The sequence below is a fragment of the Lutra lutra genome, chromosome 10, assembly GCF_902655055.1.
Source record: "Lutra lutra chromosome 10, mLutLut1.2, whole genome shotgun sequence".
NCBI lineage: Eukaryota > Metazoa > Chordata > Mammalia > Carnivora > Mustelidae > Lutra > Lutra lutra.
In genome coordinates, this window is record NC_062287.1 from 65,958,981 (window position 1) to 65,976,009 (window position 17,029).

General features: G+C 45.1%; 1 protein-coding gene across 9 annotated transcripts in view; it reads right to left on the reverse strand.

Moving 5' to 3' along the window:
• IRAG1 (inositol 1,4,5-triphosphate receptor associated 1) overlaps window positions 1-14,117 on the reverse strand; it is a 123,517-nt gene extending 109,400 nt beyond the window's left edge. For 8 of the 9 annotated variants that reach the window (XM_047693283.1, XM_047693288.1, XM_047693287.1 and 5 more), the window contains exon 1: window positions 13,723-14,117. In XM_047693283.1, the coding sequence (XP_047549239.1) occupies window positions 13,723-13,789 (67 nt within the window). In that variant the 5' untranslated portion in view covers window positions 13,790-14,117. Of the gene's footprint in view, window positions 1-13,649 lie in introns of all 9 variants that reach the window. The other variant, XM_047693289.1, reaches the window with a different exon arrangement.
• Window positions 14,118-17,029: the final 2,912 nt, after the last annotated feature.

A 17,029-nucleotide genomic window follows, 5' to 3' on the forward strand; every position in this document is an offset into this window, starting at 1 on the left:
TTAGGGGGTCTCCTTAAGTTCCCAAGATCTCCTCCACGTAGGGAGCTCTGAAGGGGTACCCAGTGCTTCCTGGAGGTCCTCAAATTCTGGTGACCCGCATCTCTTCCAAGGGACTTCCAGTCTTTTTGCCTCCAACTCCATTCCATAGTACACACCCAACTGTTCCCAGAGGCTAAGGGATTAGAGCAGCTCACCCTGCAGTGTGAGGGAAGAGGAACCAGGCTCCAGAGGCTGCTTTTGTTAGCAACAAACACAACACATCTCTGATCTGAACAGCAAATGTCCAAAGCATGAGTCAAGTGCCTTGTTAATAAGAAAGAGAATGAATAAGCATTCCCTTCAGCAGTAAATGTTTTCTTATATATACAGCCTTCCATTTTACTCTGGACTGACGCCAGTTCTGACTACCCACAAAGGCCCTGCATGGACTTTTAGAAAACAGACAATAATAGCTGACTCTTCTAACAAACCTGCAGTCCTCCTTGTCACAGATGTAGCAACTAACACAATCAGTGCTCCAATACAGCCTCAGTCATACAGCTATGGAGGTAAATCACTGGGGCTTGGAGAATGAATGGCTCACAGATGAGGAAACCAAGGGCTCAGAAGGCAGAAGTGATTTGCTCAAGGGCACAAAATGAGTTGGAAGCAGAGTCAAGCCTAGAACCTGGCACCCCTTCATTATGTGTTGTCTTCATTTCAGCACCAGGGATGGATATTGGAAGACATTCACTGTCTTCAAACCTAGGAGTGTTTGTTCATTCATTCACTCACTCAGTATCCATCAAGAACCTGCTCTAAACTTGCAAGGTTCTAGCTTCCCTTAATATTGCTCTATAAATCCCTGATGACCTAACCTTTTAATTTTTTAAATTTTTAAAAAAGATTTTATTTATTTATTTGACAGACAGAGACCATAAGTGGGTAGAGAGGCAGGCAGGGGGTGGGGGAAGTAGGCTCCCTGCAGAGCCAAGAGCCCGATGCAGGGCTTGATCTGGGATGGTGACCTGAGCTGAAGGCAGAGGCTTAAGCCACTGAGGCACCCAGGCGCCCCATAACTTTTTTAAAGGTCTTACTGGTACAGCCTCTACCTCCTCCTGGCCTGAGAGCTCCGAGTGTGAGATTCCATCTGTTGTTGGGCTGCATGCACTTTGCACCAAGGCAATTGAGCCTTGACCTTGCCACTTTCCACTGAAATCCCGAGTTAACTTATGAACCTCAGAAAGCTCTAGTTTTGTCATCAAAATGGAGATAATATTATTACGTTCTCACAGGGTGCTACAAAAATAAAAGAGAATATACATAAAGCACTTAACACAGTATATAGCTGGTGCTCAACATATGATAGCTGTTACAGTAACTGATAAGTACATTATTATCACTCTTGTTATTGTCAAGCAAAACAAGCCCCCTAGAAATTTCAGCACGTGGGGTCTTCCCCTTTAGGACTCTAAAAAGGCAAGCTTGCTTTCTTTGTGTGTTGGAAAGCAACTTCTGTGTCTTACGGACTGTAGGAGTCATGGGACAGGGACACCTTGCCAAGTGTTTCTGGGTCTAATTTGCCATATCTCTAAGGTCCATTCCCATACCCCAATTTCTCTGCTGGGCCCAGCTGACCAGAGAACTGTCTGCCTCTCTCAGTGTACAGCTCTGTGAACCCCAGACCTGTCAGAATTGTCTGTACATGGGGAAATAAGGCTGCTTTCCAATACAACCATGTGAAAAACCACATGCAAGGGATATGATTAATTATAAATGGAGGTAACCCAAGAAATTGTCTGTAAGAATGGCTGAAGGGTTTAAAGCCTTGACTGGGGGCCGCCTGGGTGGCTTAGTCAGTTAAACGTCTGCCTTGGGCTCAGGTCATGATCTTAGGTCCTGTGATCAAGGCCCTGTTTCTTTCTTTCTTTCTTTCTTTCTTTCTTTCTTTCTTTCTTTCTTTCTTTCTTTTTTTTAAAGATTTTATTTAAATCTTAAAATTTATTTAGTTAAGACAGAGATCACAAGTAGGCAGAGAGGCAGGCAGAGAGAGAGAGAGAGAGGAGGAAGCAGGCTCCCCGCTGAGCAGAGAGCCCAATGTGGGGCTTGATCCCAGGACCCTGGGATCATGACCTGAGCTGAAGGCAGAGGCCCCAACCCACTGAGCCACCCAGGCGCCCCCAAGGCCCTGTTTCTACTTCTCCCCCTCCCTCTGCCTCCTCCCCTCCTGCTCATGCTCTGTCTCTTTCTCCAATAAATAATTTTTAAAAGATTTTATTTATTTATTTGTTTGTTCGTTTGTTTAAGAGATAGGAGGCATGCACAAGCAGTGGGAGGGGCAGGGGGAGAGAAAATCTCTTATGCAAACTCATTTTGTTCACCCTTAAAATTTTCTATTTTATATGTTTTACAAAATAACTGGCATACTAATGTAGCTCATGAATATGATTTAAAATAAAACAATGCACATAAATCAGAGGTACATGCTAAAATAATTTTTTAAATTGATGATATGAACCATCAAAAAAACCTTTGTCCTAGAGAAAATCTTTGCTCTAGAGAAACAGTTGGCAAGTTCCTGCTATTAGGTCCCTCAGCACTGCCCTGGAGATTATCTTCCTGAGGCCTAGCTGTCTACTTTTTCCTTTGATTCTCTGAACTACTTTCCAGCAAACCCCATCTTTCTACAAAATAAAAGGAGACTCCAGAGAGAAATGCTTATCTAAGGCTTCCAGGACCCTGTGCTCTGGGGAAGTCTCTTCTGTTGTAGGCAGAGATGGATAGCAGACCAGACTATAGCCTGGGTGAAACACCCCTCAGAATTTTCTACCTTCTGAGCATAATCTTCATCTTCCAGGGTTGGTTTGTTTTTTGTTTTTTGTTTTTTTGCCACTGGAAAGGGTTGTCTCTCACCATACATTAGTACACACACATTCAGAATTATATACTTCAGTCTCTTACGAGTTTGATTATCATATCCATGTGAACAATCAACTCCAGGCCACTGACCAGGCTTAGGACCTTGGAACATCTCCAAGATGATGCTCCTTAGGGGGTCCCCTTGGCATCCAGATACAGGTTCCTCCTGATCGTACTTAGCCTCATCACCATCATCTCTCAACCTACATTAGGGACCACTTTGACTTCAGCTGGGGAACAAGAAAGATGTCTTAGATAAGAAGCCCAGGAAGACATTATATTCTTTCTACCAAGGACCCAAGCCTCAAACAGATTGAAAATATCGTGACAAGACAGCCCTTTGAAAAACCCAACCATCTGGGGCCACAAAATAGAGGAGTTTCATGAGCTTGATGTTAACCTGGACTTGAATAACAGTTATTATTCATTAAGTACCTATACACAGAACTTATTTAAATACACCAATCCATTTCATCTTCATAACAAGTCTTTGAGCAAGATATATTGTGGTTATTGTCAGCCCTATTTTGTACATCAGGAAAGAAAGGAGGAAAGGCTAGATCATTTGCCCGAGGTCAGGCAGTAAGTGACAAGGCTAAGATTTGAATTCAGGTCATTTGACTTGAGAAGCTGAGGTCCCAACCACTACCTCACACTGCCTCTGATGCAGACGGGGTGACCATGGCAGGATCTGTGATCTTTTAGGGCACAAATCTTGGTGAATTGGAGAGTGTAGTACATGGCATTTCTTGCAATAGAGATTCTAGACTTGTATTTTCCTACTAGAAGAAGGGGTCTGCCCATAGACAAGGTTATGAGACCTGATCAGGATTGTCACATACTGAAAGAAGACAAAAGAGAGATACAAAACAGAGAAGCCCAAATAGAATAGGTTGCCAGACTCTTGCCCCAAAGCTCAAAGCCTCTGCTCCAAGCAGCCATGCCAGGACCACCTGGGCTCCAACTATAGGAGCAGGGACAGGAGCTGAACATTCTCACTCTGCCCTATGGCCTGGGTGCATGAGCCAAACAGATGGAAGTTGCTGTGGATTAGGGGGTTGATGTTTTTTTAATTTGACTCCTCTTTCTTTTTTTTTTTTTTTAAAGATTTTATTTATTTATTTGACAGAGAGAAATCACAAGTAAGCAGAGAGGCAGGCAGAGAGAGAGGAGGAAGCAGGCTCCCTGCTGAGCAGAAAGCCCAATGTGGGGCTCGAACCCAGGACCTGGGATCATGACCTGAGCCGAAGGCAGCGGCTTAACCCACTGAGCCACCCAGGCGCCCCGTGACTCCTCTTTCTTTAATTACTAGTTACTCTTAGTTGTCTTGAATAAGTGGCCTGAATTGGTTGCTCACAAACATCTTCCTTAGATGGCTATGGTCTGAGTTTAACAAGATAGTATATATAAAATTCCTGGCATGAATAGCATGATCAAACAATGGTAGTTCTGAACCCCTCCTTTCATTATCTATATAAAGTATCCCAGAAGAAGGGGTGATTAGAAGGTCATTTGCTGGGGCGCCTGGGTGGCTCAGTGGGTTAAGCCGCTGCCTTCGGCTCAGGTCATGATCTCAGGGTCCTGGGATCGAGCCCCGCATCGGGCTCTCTTCTCAGCGGGGAGCCTGCTTCTCTCTCTCTCTCTCTCTCTCTCTCTCTCTCTCTCTCTCTCTGCCTGCCTCTCTGTCTACTTGTGATCTCTCTCTGTCAAATAAATAAATAAAATCTTTAAAAAAAAAAAAAAAGAAGGTCATTTGCTGTCTGACTGGAGCTGCCTAAATGGAACTTGCATGAAACCAAATTCACACCACACAATTATGGTTGGATGCTTTTCTTGTCCCCAGAAAGACTGTTCTTCAAACAGGTACCCACTGGGCAACTTGTGAAGAGAAAGGATGGGGTTCCATCCTTTCCATCCCTCGGGGAAAAAGGAGGAGCTGGGGTGCCCACCCCCTTGGGACTACATGGCAGCCCCTGTAACCTGAAAGCTCCCTACCTGTTACGAGGGTGTGACACACCTGCCAAATGTACATCACCTGAGAGACCAGCTTTGCAACAGAGCTTGGGCTAGGCCCTGACTGTGGTCCCATTAGGGGCATAATGCTTCTCCTACATGATTGTTTCATTCACATGGAAAGACCCACAAGAGTGTAAGACTCCTGGCTTCCCCTCGACCTCCACCTGCCAGGAAAATGGATATCTGATAGTAAGTTCTGACAAGAGTCATCCTGACTAGCTCAGCACTTTCCTCTTCCTTTTCTCTTGGGAATGTGCCGCTTGCAGGGGAAACACATTCTACTTGCTCCTCCTTGCTCTATGATTTAAGCGGGACCTGCCCCCACTAAAGGGCACTCTGTAGGGATGGGTAAATTGGCTTAACCTCAACTTTGTCAATTAATCTTTGACAAAGAAAGTAAAAATATGCAATAGGAAAAAATAGTCTCTTCAACAAATGGTGTTGAGAAAACTGGAAGCCACATGCAAATGGAGTATTATTCAGCCATCTAAAAGAATGAAATCTTGCAATTTGCAACAACATGGGTGGAATTAGAGGATATTATGCTAAGCCAAATAAGCCAGTCAGAGAAAGACAAATACCATATAATTTCACTCATATGTGGAAATTTAGAAACAAAACAGATGAACATAGGGGAAGGGAAGAAAAAAAATAAGATAAAAACAGAGAGGAAGACAAACCATAAGAGACTCTTAACTCTAGGAAACAAACAGGGTTGCTGGAGGGGAGATGGGTAGAGGAATGAGGTAACTGTGTGATGGGCATTAAGGAGGGCACTTGATGTAATGAGCACTGGGTATTATATGCAACTAACGAATCACTAAATTCTATCCCTGAAGTTAATAATACAGTATATGTTAACAAAATTGAATTTAAAAAAGAAAGAATGAAATTGAACCACTTTCTAACACCATACACGAAAATAAATTCAAAATGGATTAAAGACCTAAGTGTGAAACCCAAAACCATAAAAATCCTAGAAGAGAGAACAGGCAGTAATTTTTCTGACATTGGCCATAGCAAGATTTTTTCTAGATATGTCTCCTGAGGCAAGGGAAACAAAAGCAAAAAGAAACTATTGGGACTTCATCAAAATAAAAATTCTCTGCACAGTGAAGAGTACAATTGATAAAACTGGAAAGCAACCTACTGAATGGAAGAAAATATTTGCAAATGACATGCTCAATGAAGGGTTAGTATCTAAAATATATTAAAGAACTTACACAACCCAACACCAGAAAACCCCAAATAATCCAATTTAAAAATGAGCAAAAGACATGAACAAACATTTCTCCAAAGAAGACACAGAGATGGCTGACAGACATGTGAAAAGATGTTCAACCTCAAGGAAATTCAAATCAAACCCACAATGAAACATCACCTCACACCTGTCAGAATGCCTAAAATAAAAAACTCAAGAAGAAAGTGTTGGTGAGGATGTGGAACAAAAGGAACCCTCATGCACTGTTGGTGGGAGTGCATGAGGGAGAACAAAGAATTAAAAACAATTGCCATATGATCCACAACTGGGTATTTACCCAAAGAACACAAAAACACTAATTTGAAGAGATATATGCACCCCTATATTTATACCAACATTATTTATAATAGCCAAATTATAGAAGCAGTCCAAGTGTCCATCAACTGATAAATAAGCTGTGATATACATATGTATAAAGAAATATTACTCAGCCATAAAAGAGAATGAAATCTTACCATTTACAACAACATGGATGGATCTAGAGAGAATAATGCTAAGTGAAATAAGTCATTCAGAGAAAGACAAATATCATAGGATTTTACTCATATATGGAATTTAAGAAACAAAACAACCAAAAGAGGAAAAAAGGGACAAACCAAGAAACAGGTTCTTAACTATAGAGGACAAACTGGTGGTTACAAGAGGTGAGGAAGATAGATGGATGGGTGGGGTATACACCTGAAATTAAAACAACACTATATGTTAAACTGGAATTGAGTTTTTTAAAAAATAATAATAACAAAAAAGAAAGCCTACTTGACTGCCGGTATAAGTCCCATTCTCCAATACCAGCCTTATCCATCATAAGGGAGATGTTAGCTTGACTTCTCCATGAAACTTAGAGCTTAAGTGAAGGAATAAGGTGCTTTCGTTGGGCCTCCTTAGAGAACCCACCAGATGCCAATGACAGTCGTCTAGAGAATAAGTCTGCTACTGTCCTTGGGGCATTAATGGAGGTGAGGATAGGACCCAGAATTACGGGCAAAGCCTCACCCCATACAGAAATCTCCCCAATGGAATCTCTGAAAGAGGACAGACAGAGGCTAGCTACAATAATAGCTAATGTTTATTGGGTGCTAATAACAGACTCTGGCTAAGGAATTTGACCCTGTAAATCACCATCATTATCTCCATCTCACAGGAGAAGAAACTGAAGCTCTGCGAGATTAGGTACAGCCAAGATGGACAGATGGCCCATGGTGGAGCCACACGGTTACTCCAGGAGCCACATGTCCCACCAGAACACAGTGCTGCCTCTAGCTCAAGATGACATCTCCCACGATGATAATGAAGGTAGATATAGTTGACACCTCCTGACTGGGGGCCAGCACTCTTGACCACACGTGTATAAGCAACAATAAGGGTGTCTTCAGGCTTTCTCTCCTTCTGATGCCTTGGGCTTCTGGAAATATCCTCCCAGTTAGCCTGTCAGTGGCAGCACCCCGTGTGGTCCTGTGTGTCTCTTTCCAGGGTCGCCGCCATGCCTTCTGCCATGCATGCTAGCCTCTGTGAGCAGTGTATGATCTCGTGCCCCACATCCTGCATTCACTGGTGCCGCTGCTCATAGAATCCTGATTTCCTCCATGACAGTGTTTCCTAAACTTGGGTCACCTGCATAGCACTGTCACATTTTTTGCCATGTCCATGTGCCACCTAAACGTTGATTGGTTTAACATTTTTTAATTTGCCTTAGCAATGAGCTAGAAAACCAGGGTTAAGTCCCAACTCTGCTGTTTCCCAGCTTTGTGTTACTGGACAAGTGCCTTGTGCTCTCTATGCCTCAGTTTCCTAATCTGTATAACAGGGATGATCAGAGCAACTACTTCAGCGGGTTGCCATGTGGACGAAATGAGGTACTGCCAGTAAGGCCTGATCACAGCACCTAGCACAAAGTAAGTGCTCAGAAAGTGTCAGCTACCCTTGTCTTTACATTTATCCTAAAAGGAAACTTTCTATCCCTACCATAAATGGACAACTCTGTCCCACTTATATCACAAAGAGTGGAGTTATAAAAGTAAAGTGAAAACACTTACTAAATACTGGTTATTGCCTGACAAAGTTTCCAGGCCCAAGGCTTGCTCTCACTTTGTCAGGAGGGGAGACAAGCCTGGGTCTGAAAGATGTTGAAGGCACACTCGGTTCAAGCCAGGGTGAATATCTTGTCTTAAGTGGCCTCAGACTTTTGGTTTTAGTCCCGAGAGTCCTGTAAGCCCCCTCATTCCCAGGCTACCTCAGATCCAGGCTTTCTTCTTCATGCAAAGACTAAAAATAACTGACAAGGGAATAACATTCTTGTGATGTGAGTACGTGTGTTTAGGGCTGAGTCAGCACCCCGCTTACTATCATCTTGCGGATTAAGCCCCACCATGGGCCCCACCGCACAAGCCCACCTTTGAGGGCTGAGTTTCCAAACTACATGTACAGAAAAGCCATCATATGTGTACAACTGGGACTGTCCCCAAAGGAAAACCATATTCGTACATGCCCAACAAGAGGAACCATGATCCGTGGCACAGCTAAAATTACTCTGTATTATACAACCATCAAAATATCATGTTTTGAAGTATCTTTAATGAGAGGGAAAAGTGATCATGATAAAATTTCTGGTTTAAAAAAAAAAAGTCAGACCAAGATGTCCTCAGTAAGTGGGTGGATAAATAGACTGTAGTACATCAACACATCAGGGTATTATCCGCTGCTGAAAAGAAATGAGTTATCAAGCCATGAAATGACATGGAGGAGACTCAAATCATGTTGCTAAGTGAAAGACGCCCATCTGAAAAGGCCACATACTGTGTGATTCCAACTATCTGACATTCTGGAAAAGGCCACACTATGGAGAAAGTAAAAAGATCGGTGGTTGCTAAGAGTTAGGGTTGGAAGGAAGGGTGCGGAGCTGGAGCACAGGAGATCTTTAGGGCAGTGAAACTATGCTGCATGATACTATAATGGTGGATACATGTCCTAATACATTTGCCTAAACCCAGAGAATGAACAACAAGAGTGAAACCAATGGTGAACTGTAGACTTGGGGTCATAATGATGTGTCAGTGTAGGTTTGCCCATTGTAACAAATGAACCACTCTAGTAGGGGGTGTTGCTAATGGAGAAGGCTGTGCATGTGTGAAGCAGGGGGTATGTGGGAAATCTCTGTACCTTCCTTCCTGCTGTGAACCTAAAACTGCCCTGGAAGAACTAAGTCTTAAAAAAAAATTTTTTTTTTAAAGATTTTTATTTATTTATTTGACAGACAGAGATCACAAGTAGGCCAAGAGGCAGGCAGAGAGAGGAGGGTGGGGGGAAGCAGGCTCCCTGCTGAGCAGAGAGCCTGACTCGGGGCTCGATCCCAGGACCCTGAGATCATGACCCAAGCCAAAGGCAGAGGCTTTGACCCACTGAGCCACCCAGGCACTCCAAGTCTTAAAAATTTTTAAAGCAGGGACACCTGGGTGGCTCAGTCAGTTAAGTATCTGCCTTTATCTCAGGTCATGATTCCAGGGCCCTGGGATTGAGCCCCATGTTGTCAGGCTCCCTGCTAAGTGGGGAGTCTGCTTCTCCCTTTCCCTCTGCCCCTCCCCGCGCCCGACCCCTGCTTGTGTGCATGTGCTCTCTCTCTCTCTCAAATAAATAAATAAAATCTTTTTAAAAAATTTTAAAGCAGACTACAAAACCACACATAGTAAGACCTTCGTTTTTTAAAATACAGAGAAAGATAAAGAAAGAAATACACCGTAATAACAATTTTGGGGTGCCTGGGTGGCTCAGTCGGTTGAGCATCTGCCTTCAGCTCTGGTCATGATCCTGAGGTCCAGAGATCAAGTCCTGCATCAGGCTCCCTGCTCAGTGGGGAGCCTGCTTCTCCTTCTCCCACTCCCCTGCTCGTGCTCTCTCTCTGTCAAATAAATGAGTAAAATCTTTAAAAAGCAAAAAACAAAACCCAATATTTATCTCTGAGTGGCAGGATTCTGGAGGGATTTTTTATTTCTTCATATTTACTTCTGTATTTCTTATTTGTATCTATTTCTATATTTTCTAAGAAATTTTAGCACAGAACATATATTACTTTCATTACCAGGAAAAGAAGTTGAATAAAAATTATACATCTAGGGGCGCCTGGGTGGCTCAGTGGTTTAAGCCGCTGCCTTCGGCTCAGTCATGATCTCAGGGTCCTGGGATCGAGTCCCGCATCAGGCTCTCTGCTCAGCAGGGAGCCTGCTTCCCTCTCTCTCTCTCTCTCTCTCTCTGCCTGCCTCTCTGTCTACTTGTGATCTCTCTCTGTCAAATAAATAAATAAAATCTTTAAAAAAAAATTATACATCTAAAAAGTACTAGGAAGAAAGTAACCAGAACTGATTAACCCCAGCCTTTGAAAATTGTTATTTACAACTGTGGCGCACTGGGAGGGAGGTTTTCTGGCTGACTGGCTGTCACCTCCTTTCCTTCTCCTCTGGAGAAAGCCCTTGCAGAGAAGGCGGGGCTTGTCCAAGGTCACAGGTTTCTGCTGCCTCTGCATCCCATCCGGTGAGGCTGCCCCTGAGCTGTCCCCTGAACCTCAGGCTCTGACCTCCAGGGTCTATAAGGCAAACACAATATCCCTTTCCCCCTTTTCTTGATTTTTCCATCATTTGGACTGTGGCACCCAATAACTTCCCCAAGACACATGTTACAAACTAGAGGCAGGGTGCCATCTAACACAGGAAGTCCCGGCTTTGGACCCAAACAGCCTGAGCTGGAATCCCTGCTCACCACCTTCTAGCTACACGGCCTTGGGCACACCGCTATAGCTCTTTCCACAACAGCAGCCTCCTCACTATCACAAGGATTAAGTGAAATAACATTCTAGCAGGACATCAAATGGGACTCAATTTCTATCAATTTTTGCATTTACTATACAAGAACTCTTTCTCTATCTCCCTTCCACTAATTCAAAGAACTCCCCAAGTGGCAGGGGCAAAATCTCTCCTCTACCACCCATCTAGGTCTCTGCTCCTCCTTGGTCAAGACCCCTCAGATGACAGCTGAGTCATAGAGAGAACGGCTGAGAGGCAGCCTAGTGGCCCCATGGGGGCTTCCCAGAAGAGGTGGCAAGGTTGGGGGAGGTAGCTAACTTGAGACCCCAGTTGGCCAGGCTAAAAGAATCTGATCATCAGGTATATACACAATAAACTGCCGCACACTATGAGCATCATGTCCATCTCTTCGTAAGGAAAACGAATTGATCCTGAACACTCAGCACCTCCCACCATCATTCTGGATGTGGGACACACAGTGGAGAATGAGACAAGGTCTCTGCCCTCACAGGGCTCAGTCTCCACTCCTGCTGGAGGTGTGAGCGGCATCCATCCACCTTCATTACCAAGACTGGGGGAAGAGGCAGGGCCATTTGAGAAGCTGAGAACCATAAATGTAGTTCAGCCCATCAGGCCAGGCATCCAGCTTCCCCTCACAGAGACTCAGAATCCCTCAGCCTGAAGCTTGGAGCCCACTGGTTCCCTCCCGGAAATCAGTGCCAATAAGAAGGCATTAATAATCCTCATCCAAGATACTAACTTCCCTGCTCTGTCATTTGGTGGCTGGATGACCTTGGACAAGTCATGTAACATCCCCTAGTCCTACTGTCTTCCCTGTAAAACTGGGTAAAGATACCACCCTCATGGCATTACTGAGGAGGGCACAAGAAATCCCGCACGGAAAGCCTTAGACAGAGCATCGGATGACAGTCGTTGCTTCCCCCCTGCCCTCTCAGATGTGGCACCAACTGGAGAAAAACAGAGCATGGTGGTTAGGAACAGAGCCTCCAGAGACAGGTGCCTGGGGTCACCTCTCACCAGCTGTGTGACATCTCTATGCTAAAATGTCCCCATCTACAAGATGAGGACAGTAACAATAATTCCTACCCTAGAGGGTGTTGGATGCTGAATTACTATATGGGAAGTGCTTGGAACAGGGTTCGATGCACATCAAGAATGGTAGTTTGTTTGTTTGTTTGTTTCCTTCTTCCAGAAAACATGTTTATGGGATCATTGATCATGCTGGAGCAATTAGCACCTCTTTATATCTCCCAGATGACCTTTGAGAGTATGCAGGAATGTCCCGCTTACTAGAAACATAAAGAAAGGTGCATTAGATGTGAATATAGTCACCTCCAACATAGACACACAGACACAGACACAGACACACACACACACACACACACACACACACACCCTACTGTATCAAGGATAACCAAACATGACGATGACAACTGTATTGTCCATTTGGTCAGATATCACAGGAAGTGGGAGTACCCTCTCACTCACAGCTATGTTAACTCGGCCTTTAGAGTCAGACCTGGGTTCAAGTCCTAGAACGGCTCTTCCTTAGTGGTCTGACCTTTGGCAAGTCATTTAACCTGTATTTCTTCCCCAGAAAAGTACCGGGTGAGGTTGCAGGGGAGTTAACCCCACCTGTGTCACCAGCATGTCATTGCCCCTGGTGGGGATGATGGAGCCCTTAGAAGACTCTGACTCCCTTAGTGCTTCCAGCCAGAACAGTCCTGGGAAGCTTCCTCCTTTCCCCTGCTGGAGACCCAGCTCGGACAAGCCTGTGGGCTGCTTTACTTCCCCCACCCAGCAGCCCCCAAAGAGCAGTCTGAGAGAGTTAAGAGTACACCAGCTGCCAAGCTCTGGGAGGCAGAAGCACTGGCCAGGGTTCCCAGACCCTACACTCTGTTGACTCGAACTGCAGAGTATCTCCAGGCTTTCACAAATATTTCCTGGGCAAGAGGGAGCAGATATCTAGGCCATTCTCTGCCTTCTGTCCGCTGGCCTTTCCTTTGGAGAAAGCCAGCCTGAGTGCCGTTTATTGTAGGATAGCTTTGACACTGAGCTCCTGGAGGTGAGCGGGGCTAGGGGCACAGTTTGGGCACAGGTACCCCCTCCATGGAAGAGGGAAGGGGCACAGGGGGCAAAGCTGGACGCAGAAAGAGAGATGGAGACAGAGATGAAAACAGGGGCTATGACCAGAACACAGGACAGGAGGAGCAGAGACAGAAACAGGGGAAGGATCAAGGATAGAGACAGGGCTGGGCCTGCACAGGGTCCTAAGTGGACAGGACTGTGGCACAGGGTTGGGGGGGCGGACAGGGGGAGACACAAATAAGCACAGAGCAGAGCTGGAAAGCGGGTAGCAGGCAGTGGGAGGAAAGCCCTGCCCGGGGGGCTTACATAAGCTGGGGACCCTCTATTCCCCAGAGGGGCCTACAGGAAATCTGGGGGTGGGCTCTCCAGTGAGAACCCACATTTTCACCCTAGCCTGTGCATGCTTTCCAACAGCAGCAGACAGAGCACGGTTTAATTAAGTTAGGACTGGCAAGATTCACTTCTTATTTAAAAATCATGACAGCAACAATAAAAATACTCAGCTGAAATGGCACCCGACAAAGCCAACTCCCCTGAAAGTTAAAGTCAAGCGCCCCCGTCCCAGCACCCTGTACCTTTAAGGAGGAGAAGGGTTCCCTTGCGTCCCAGCTGAAGAGCAGGTTATTCTTAGATATAGCAATGACTTACCTAAAACTGAGTTATTCCCCTTTCCTCCTCTGGCCAGCCTCTCTTCACTCTGGGGAGCTTTTACCATTTAAGGTCAATGTTACATCTGGCTCTGGAGCTCCGAGCTGAGAAGCCTCTGGCTGCTGAGCCACGGCCACCGCCTCCTCCTAGAGGGGCTGGGACTTGGAGCCTGGAGCTCCTCGGGGAGCCCCCTCTGGCCCCACTCAGGGGGCTGACGGCAGGGGAGGCTAACCAGGCCAGCCCCAGAGCTTAGGGCAGGCTGGGCCTGTGAGTCAGGAGCTTGCCCTGAGTGCCTCTCACGGGCACCCACACAGTGGATGGCAGTGCCCATGGGCAGCCCATGCTGCTGGGCACTGTCCTGGCCAGACAGGAACCAAAGAAACTGCAGGTCTGCCTCCCAGCCTGGAATCCCCAGCAAGCATGTGAGGCTGGACAAGACCCTGGCCCCAAGCCAGGAGAAACTGGGAACACTTCCTGTCCCAGGGATTCATGGGCGGGGGCTGCTCCCACCTTAAACCCTTGGGATTACCAGAGTGAAGGGCCTAGGAGGTTCAGCTAATCCCAGACCTGGCAGCAGCCCCAGTGGCTTCAATCCCTCTCCTGCGCTCAGCAGTCCTGTGGTCTTTGCATTGTGGAGTTCCAGTCTCCTCATCTCCAAGACAGGGATAACAGTGATAACGCCTAATTCAAAGAGTTGCAGGAAGGCTAAAGGAGACCATAGTGAAGCCTTAGCATAGTGCCAGCATCTCATCGAGTTGATTGGCACAAATTCATTTCCTGACCCTGCCCAGACGCAGGCAAGGACAGGCTGTCTCCCTCCTGGGAGTCCACACGCTGACCCTGATTGCTCCTCACCCACCTTGGGTGCAGTGCCCACCTTGGGCCAAAGTCACAGAGCTCCAGATTCTGTGCAATTCACACGGAGGCTCCAGCCATCTTCTGAAGCTGTAGGCAGGTCAGAGAAGCCCTGGGTAGGTTGCCAGATAAAATACAAGACACCACTTAAATATGAATTTCAGATAAACAACACATAACTTTTGGGGCACCTGGGTGGCTCAGATGGTTAGGCATCTGCCTTCGGCTCAGGTCATGATCTCAGGGTCCTGGGATCGAGCCTCATAGTCGGGCTCCCAACTCAGCAGTGAGTCTGTTTCTCCTTCTCCCTCTGCCTCTCCCCCTGCTTACGTGCGCTCTCTCTCTCTAAAATGAATAAAGAAAACCTTTTAAAAATACATAACTTTTGTATTTATACATAACTTTTTAAATACATAACTTTATGTATTTAAAAAATACATAACTTTTGTAATGTAAGTATGTCCCAAATATTATACAGGACATATTTATTTCATATATATATATAAATAAATATATATAAATCATTTCAGGTAAGATATATATATATATCTTACCTGAAATGTTAATTGAACTGCACATCATCTATTTTCATTTGCTAAATCTGGCAACTCCAGCCCTAGACCATCATTTGCCACCCCAGAAATCATCTACCAGTTCTGAGAGTTATAGGGATTGGTGCTTCAAAGCCTGTGCCCTCAAGCCTGCCTGGTGACCGCTGCCTGGCTGTATACAGTCCTATTCCCAGCTTCTGGCCATGGGTCAGCCACCCCAGCCATGGCAGGCTTTCTCTAACAAACCTGACACCCTGGGCCTCAATCCTAACCCAAACCATAGGCATCTAGTCCTGGTCTCCCTGGTTATTATGAGAAATATTCCTGATGAGAATAGAGTTTGTGCTATTACACCCTTAAAAATAGTATTTTTGTAGATGGAACCAGAAGAGACTGAAACATGTACTAGTTCTGCTTTCCCTCATGTGTCTACACCTATCCATTTGCTGGGTATAGGCTCCCACTAACAAAGATACATCGTGGTAACTACTAAAATTTCAGGTACAGGAACTAGAAGGAATTTAGCAAACTGTATAGTACTATTTCTCTAACTTCACTGTGTGTGTGAGAATCCCCAAGCATGAAGTTCCTTGAATCCCTCTTCCAAAGGTTCTAATTCCATGGATCTACAATGGAAATGCAAGAATCTGCATTTTAATTAAGGCCCTCAGGTGATTCTTCCACAGTTGGTCCAAAGACCCCACTTTGGGGAATGATGCTCCAAGGGTTGATCTTGTGAATCTAGCAGGAGTTAATCCAGAGGTGAACTAGAAACTTAGGCTGAAAAGGAATGGAAGGCATTGGGTACACATGAGGGTGTGTGTGGGACTGAGGTGTGGGTGTGTATACAAACCATACATTGAGCCCCTGCTATATTCCAACCTCTACATTAGATGCTCTACATAAAAGTATGTATGTATCCTCACAAGTGCCTTATGAAATAGGATTACTGTACCTTTCCTTCCAAAAGGAAACTGAGACATGAAGAGGTGAAACCACTTGCATTCCACAGCTGGGAAATGGTAGAGTTAAGGGGTCAACTTAGGTCGGTTGGCCCTAAAACTCTTTCCCCCTCAGCCAGGGTGTCTTAAACTAGGCTTCATGGATAGCCCTCCAGAGTTTCTGAACCAACTGAAATTGTATGTGAAACACTGTATGATTTTGTTTCTCTTGGGTCCAGGTCTGTAGCTTTCACCAGTCTCACAAAGGAGACACCAAATAAATTTTAAAATCACTGCATTAATACAAACATTTCATAAAACATATTACTGGTGGGTGTGTAATATGGAACAAGCTCTATAGAAGACAATTTAGCCTTCTCAAGATGATAAGACTCAGGATATTTGACCCAATTCCAACTCTATGAATTTGTTCTACAATCACACTCTCACGCTTGGGAAGTGACAAATGAACAAGATTATTCATTACTGCTTTGTTTTTAAAAGCAATAGGATTGGAAACAACATGAATATCCATCAATGGGGGGACCATAAAAGATGGTGGGGTGCAGGGGCACCTGGGTGGCTCAGTTGGTTAAGCGTCCGACTCTATTTCAGTTCAGGTCATGATCTCAGGGTCGCAAAATCAAGTCCCATGCTGGGCATGGAGCTTGCTAAAGATTCTCTCTCTCTCTCCCTCTCCCTTTATCTCTCCCCTCCCTCTCTCTAAAAAAAAGATGATGTGGTACAGCCATAACAGACGATAAGAAAGCTCTTTGTACAGTGATATAAAAAGCCTCCAAGATATGGTTAAGTGGGAAAGTAAAATAACAGAACAGTTTATAAATATACACGTGCACAAATAGACTTAAGTTCACACATACATGTTCACAAGTACATGTGTGTATGTATATGTGCACACAATTAGCACAAGAAACAAGTAAAAATAGTTGGCAATGGGGA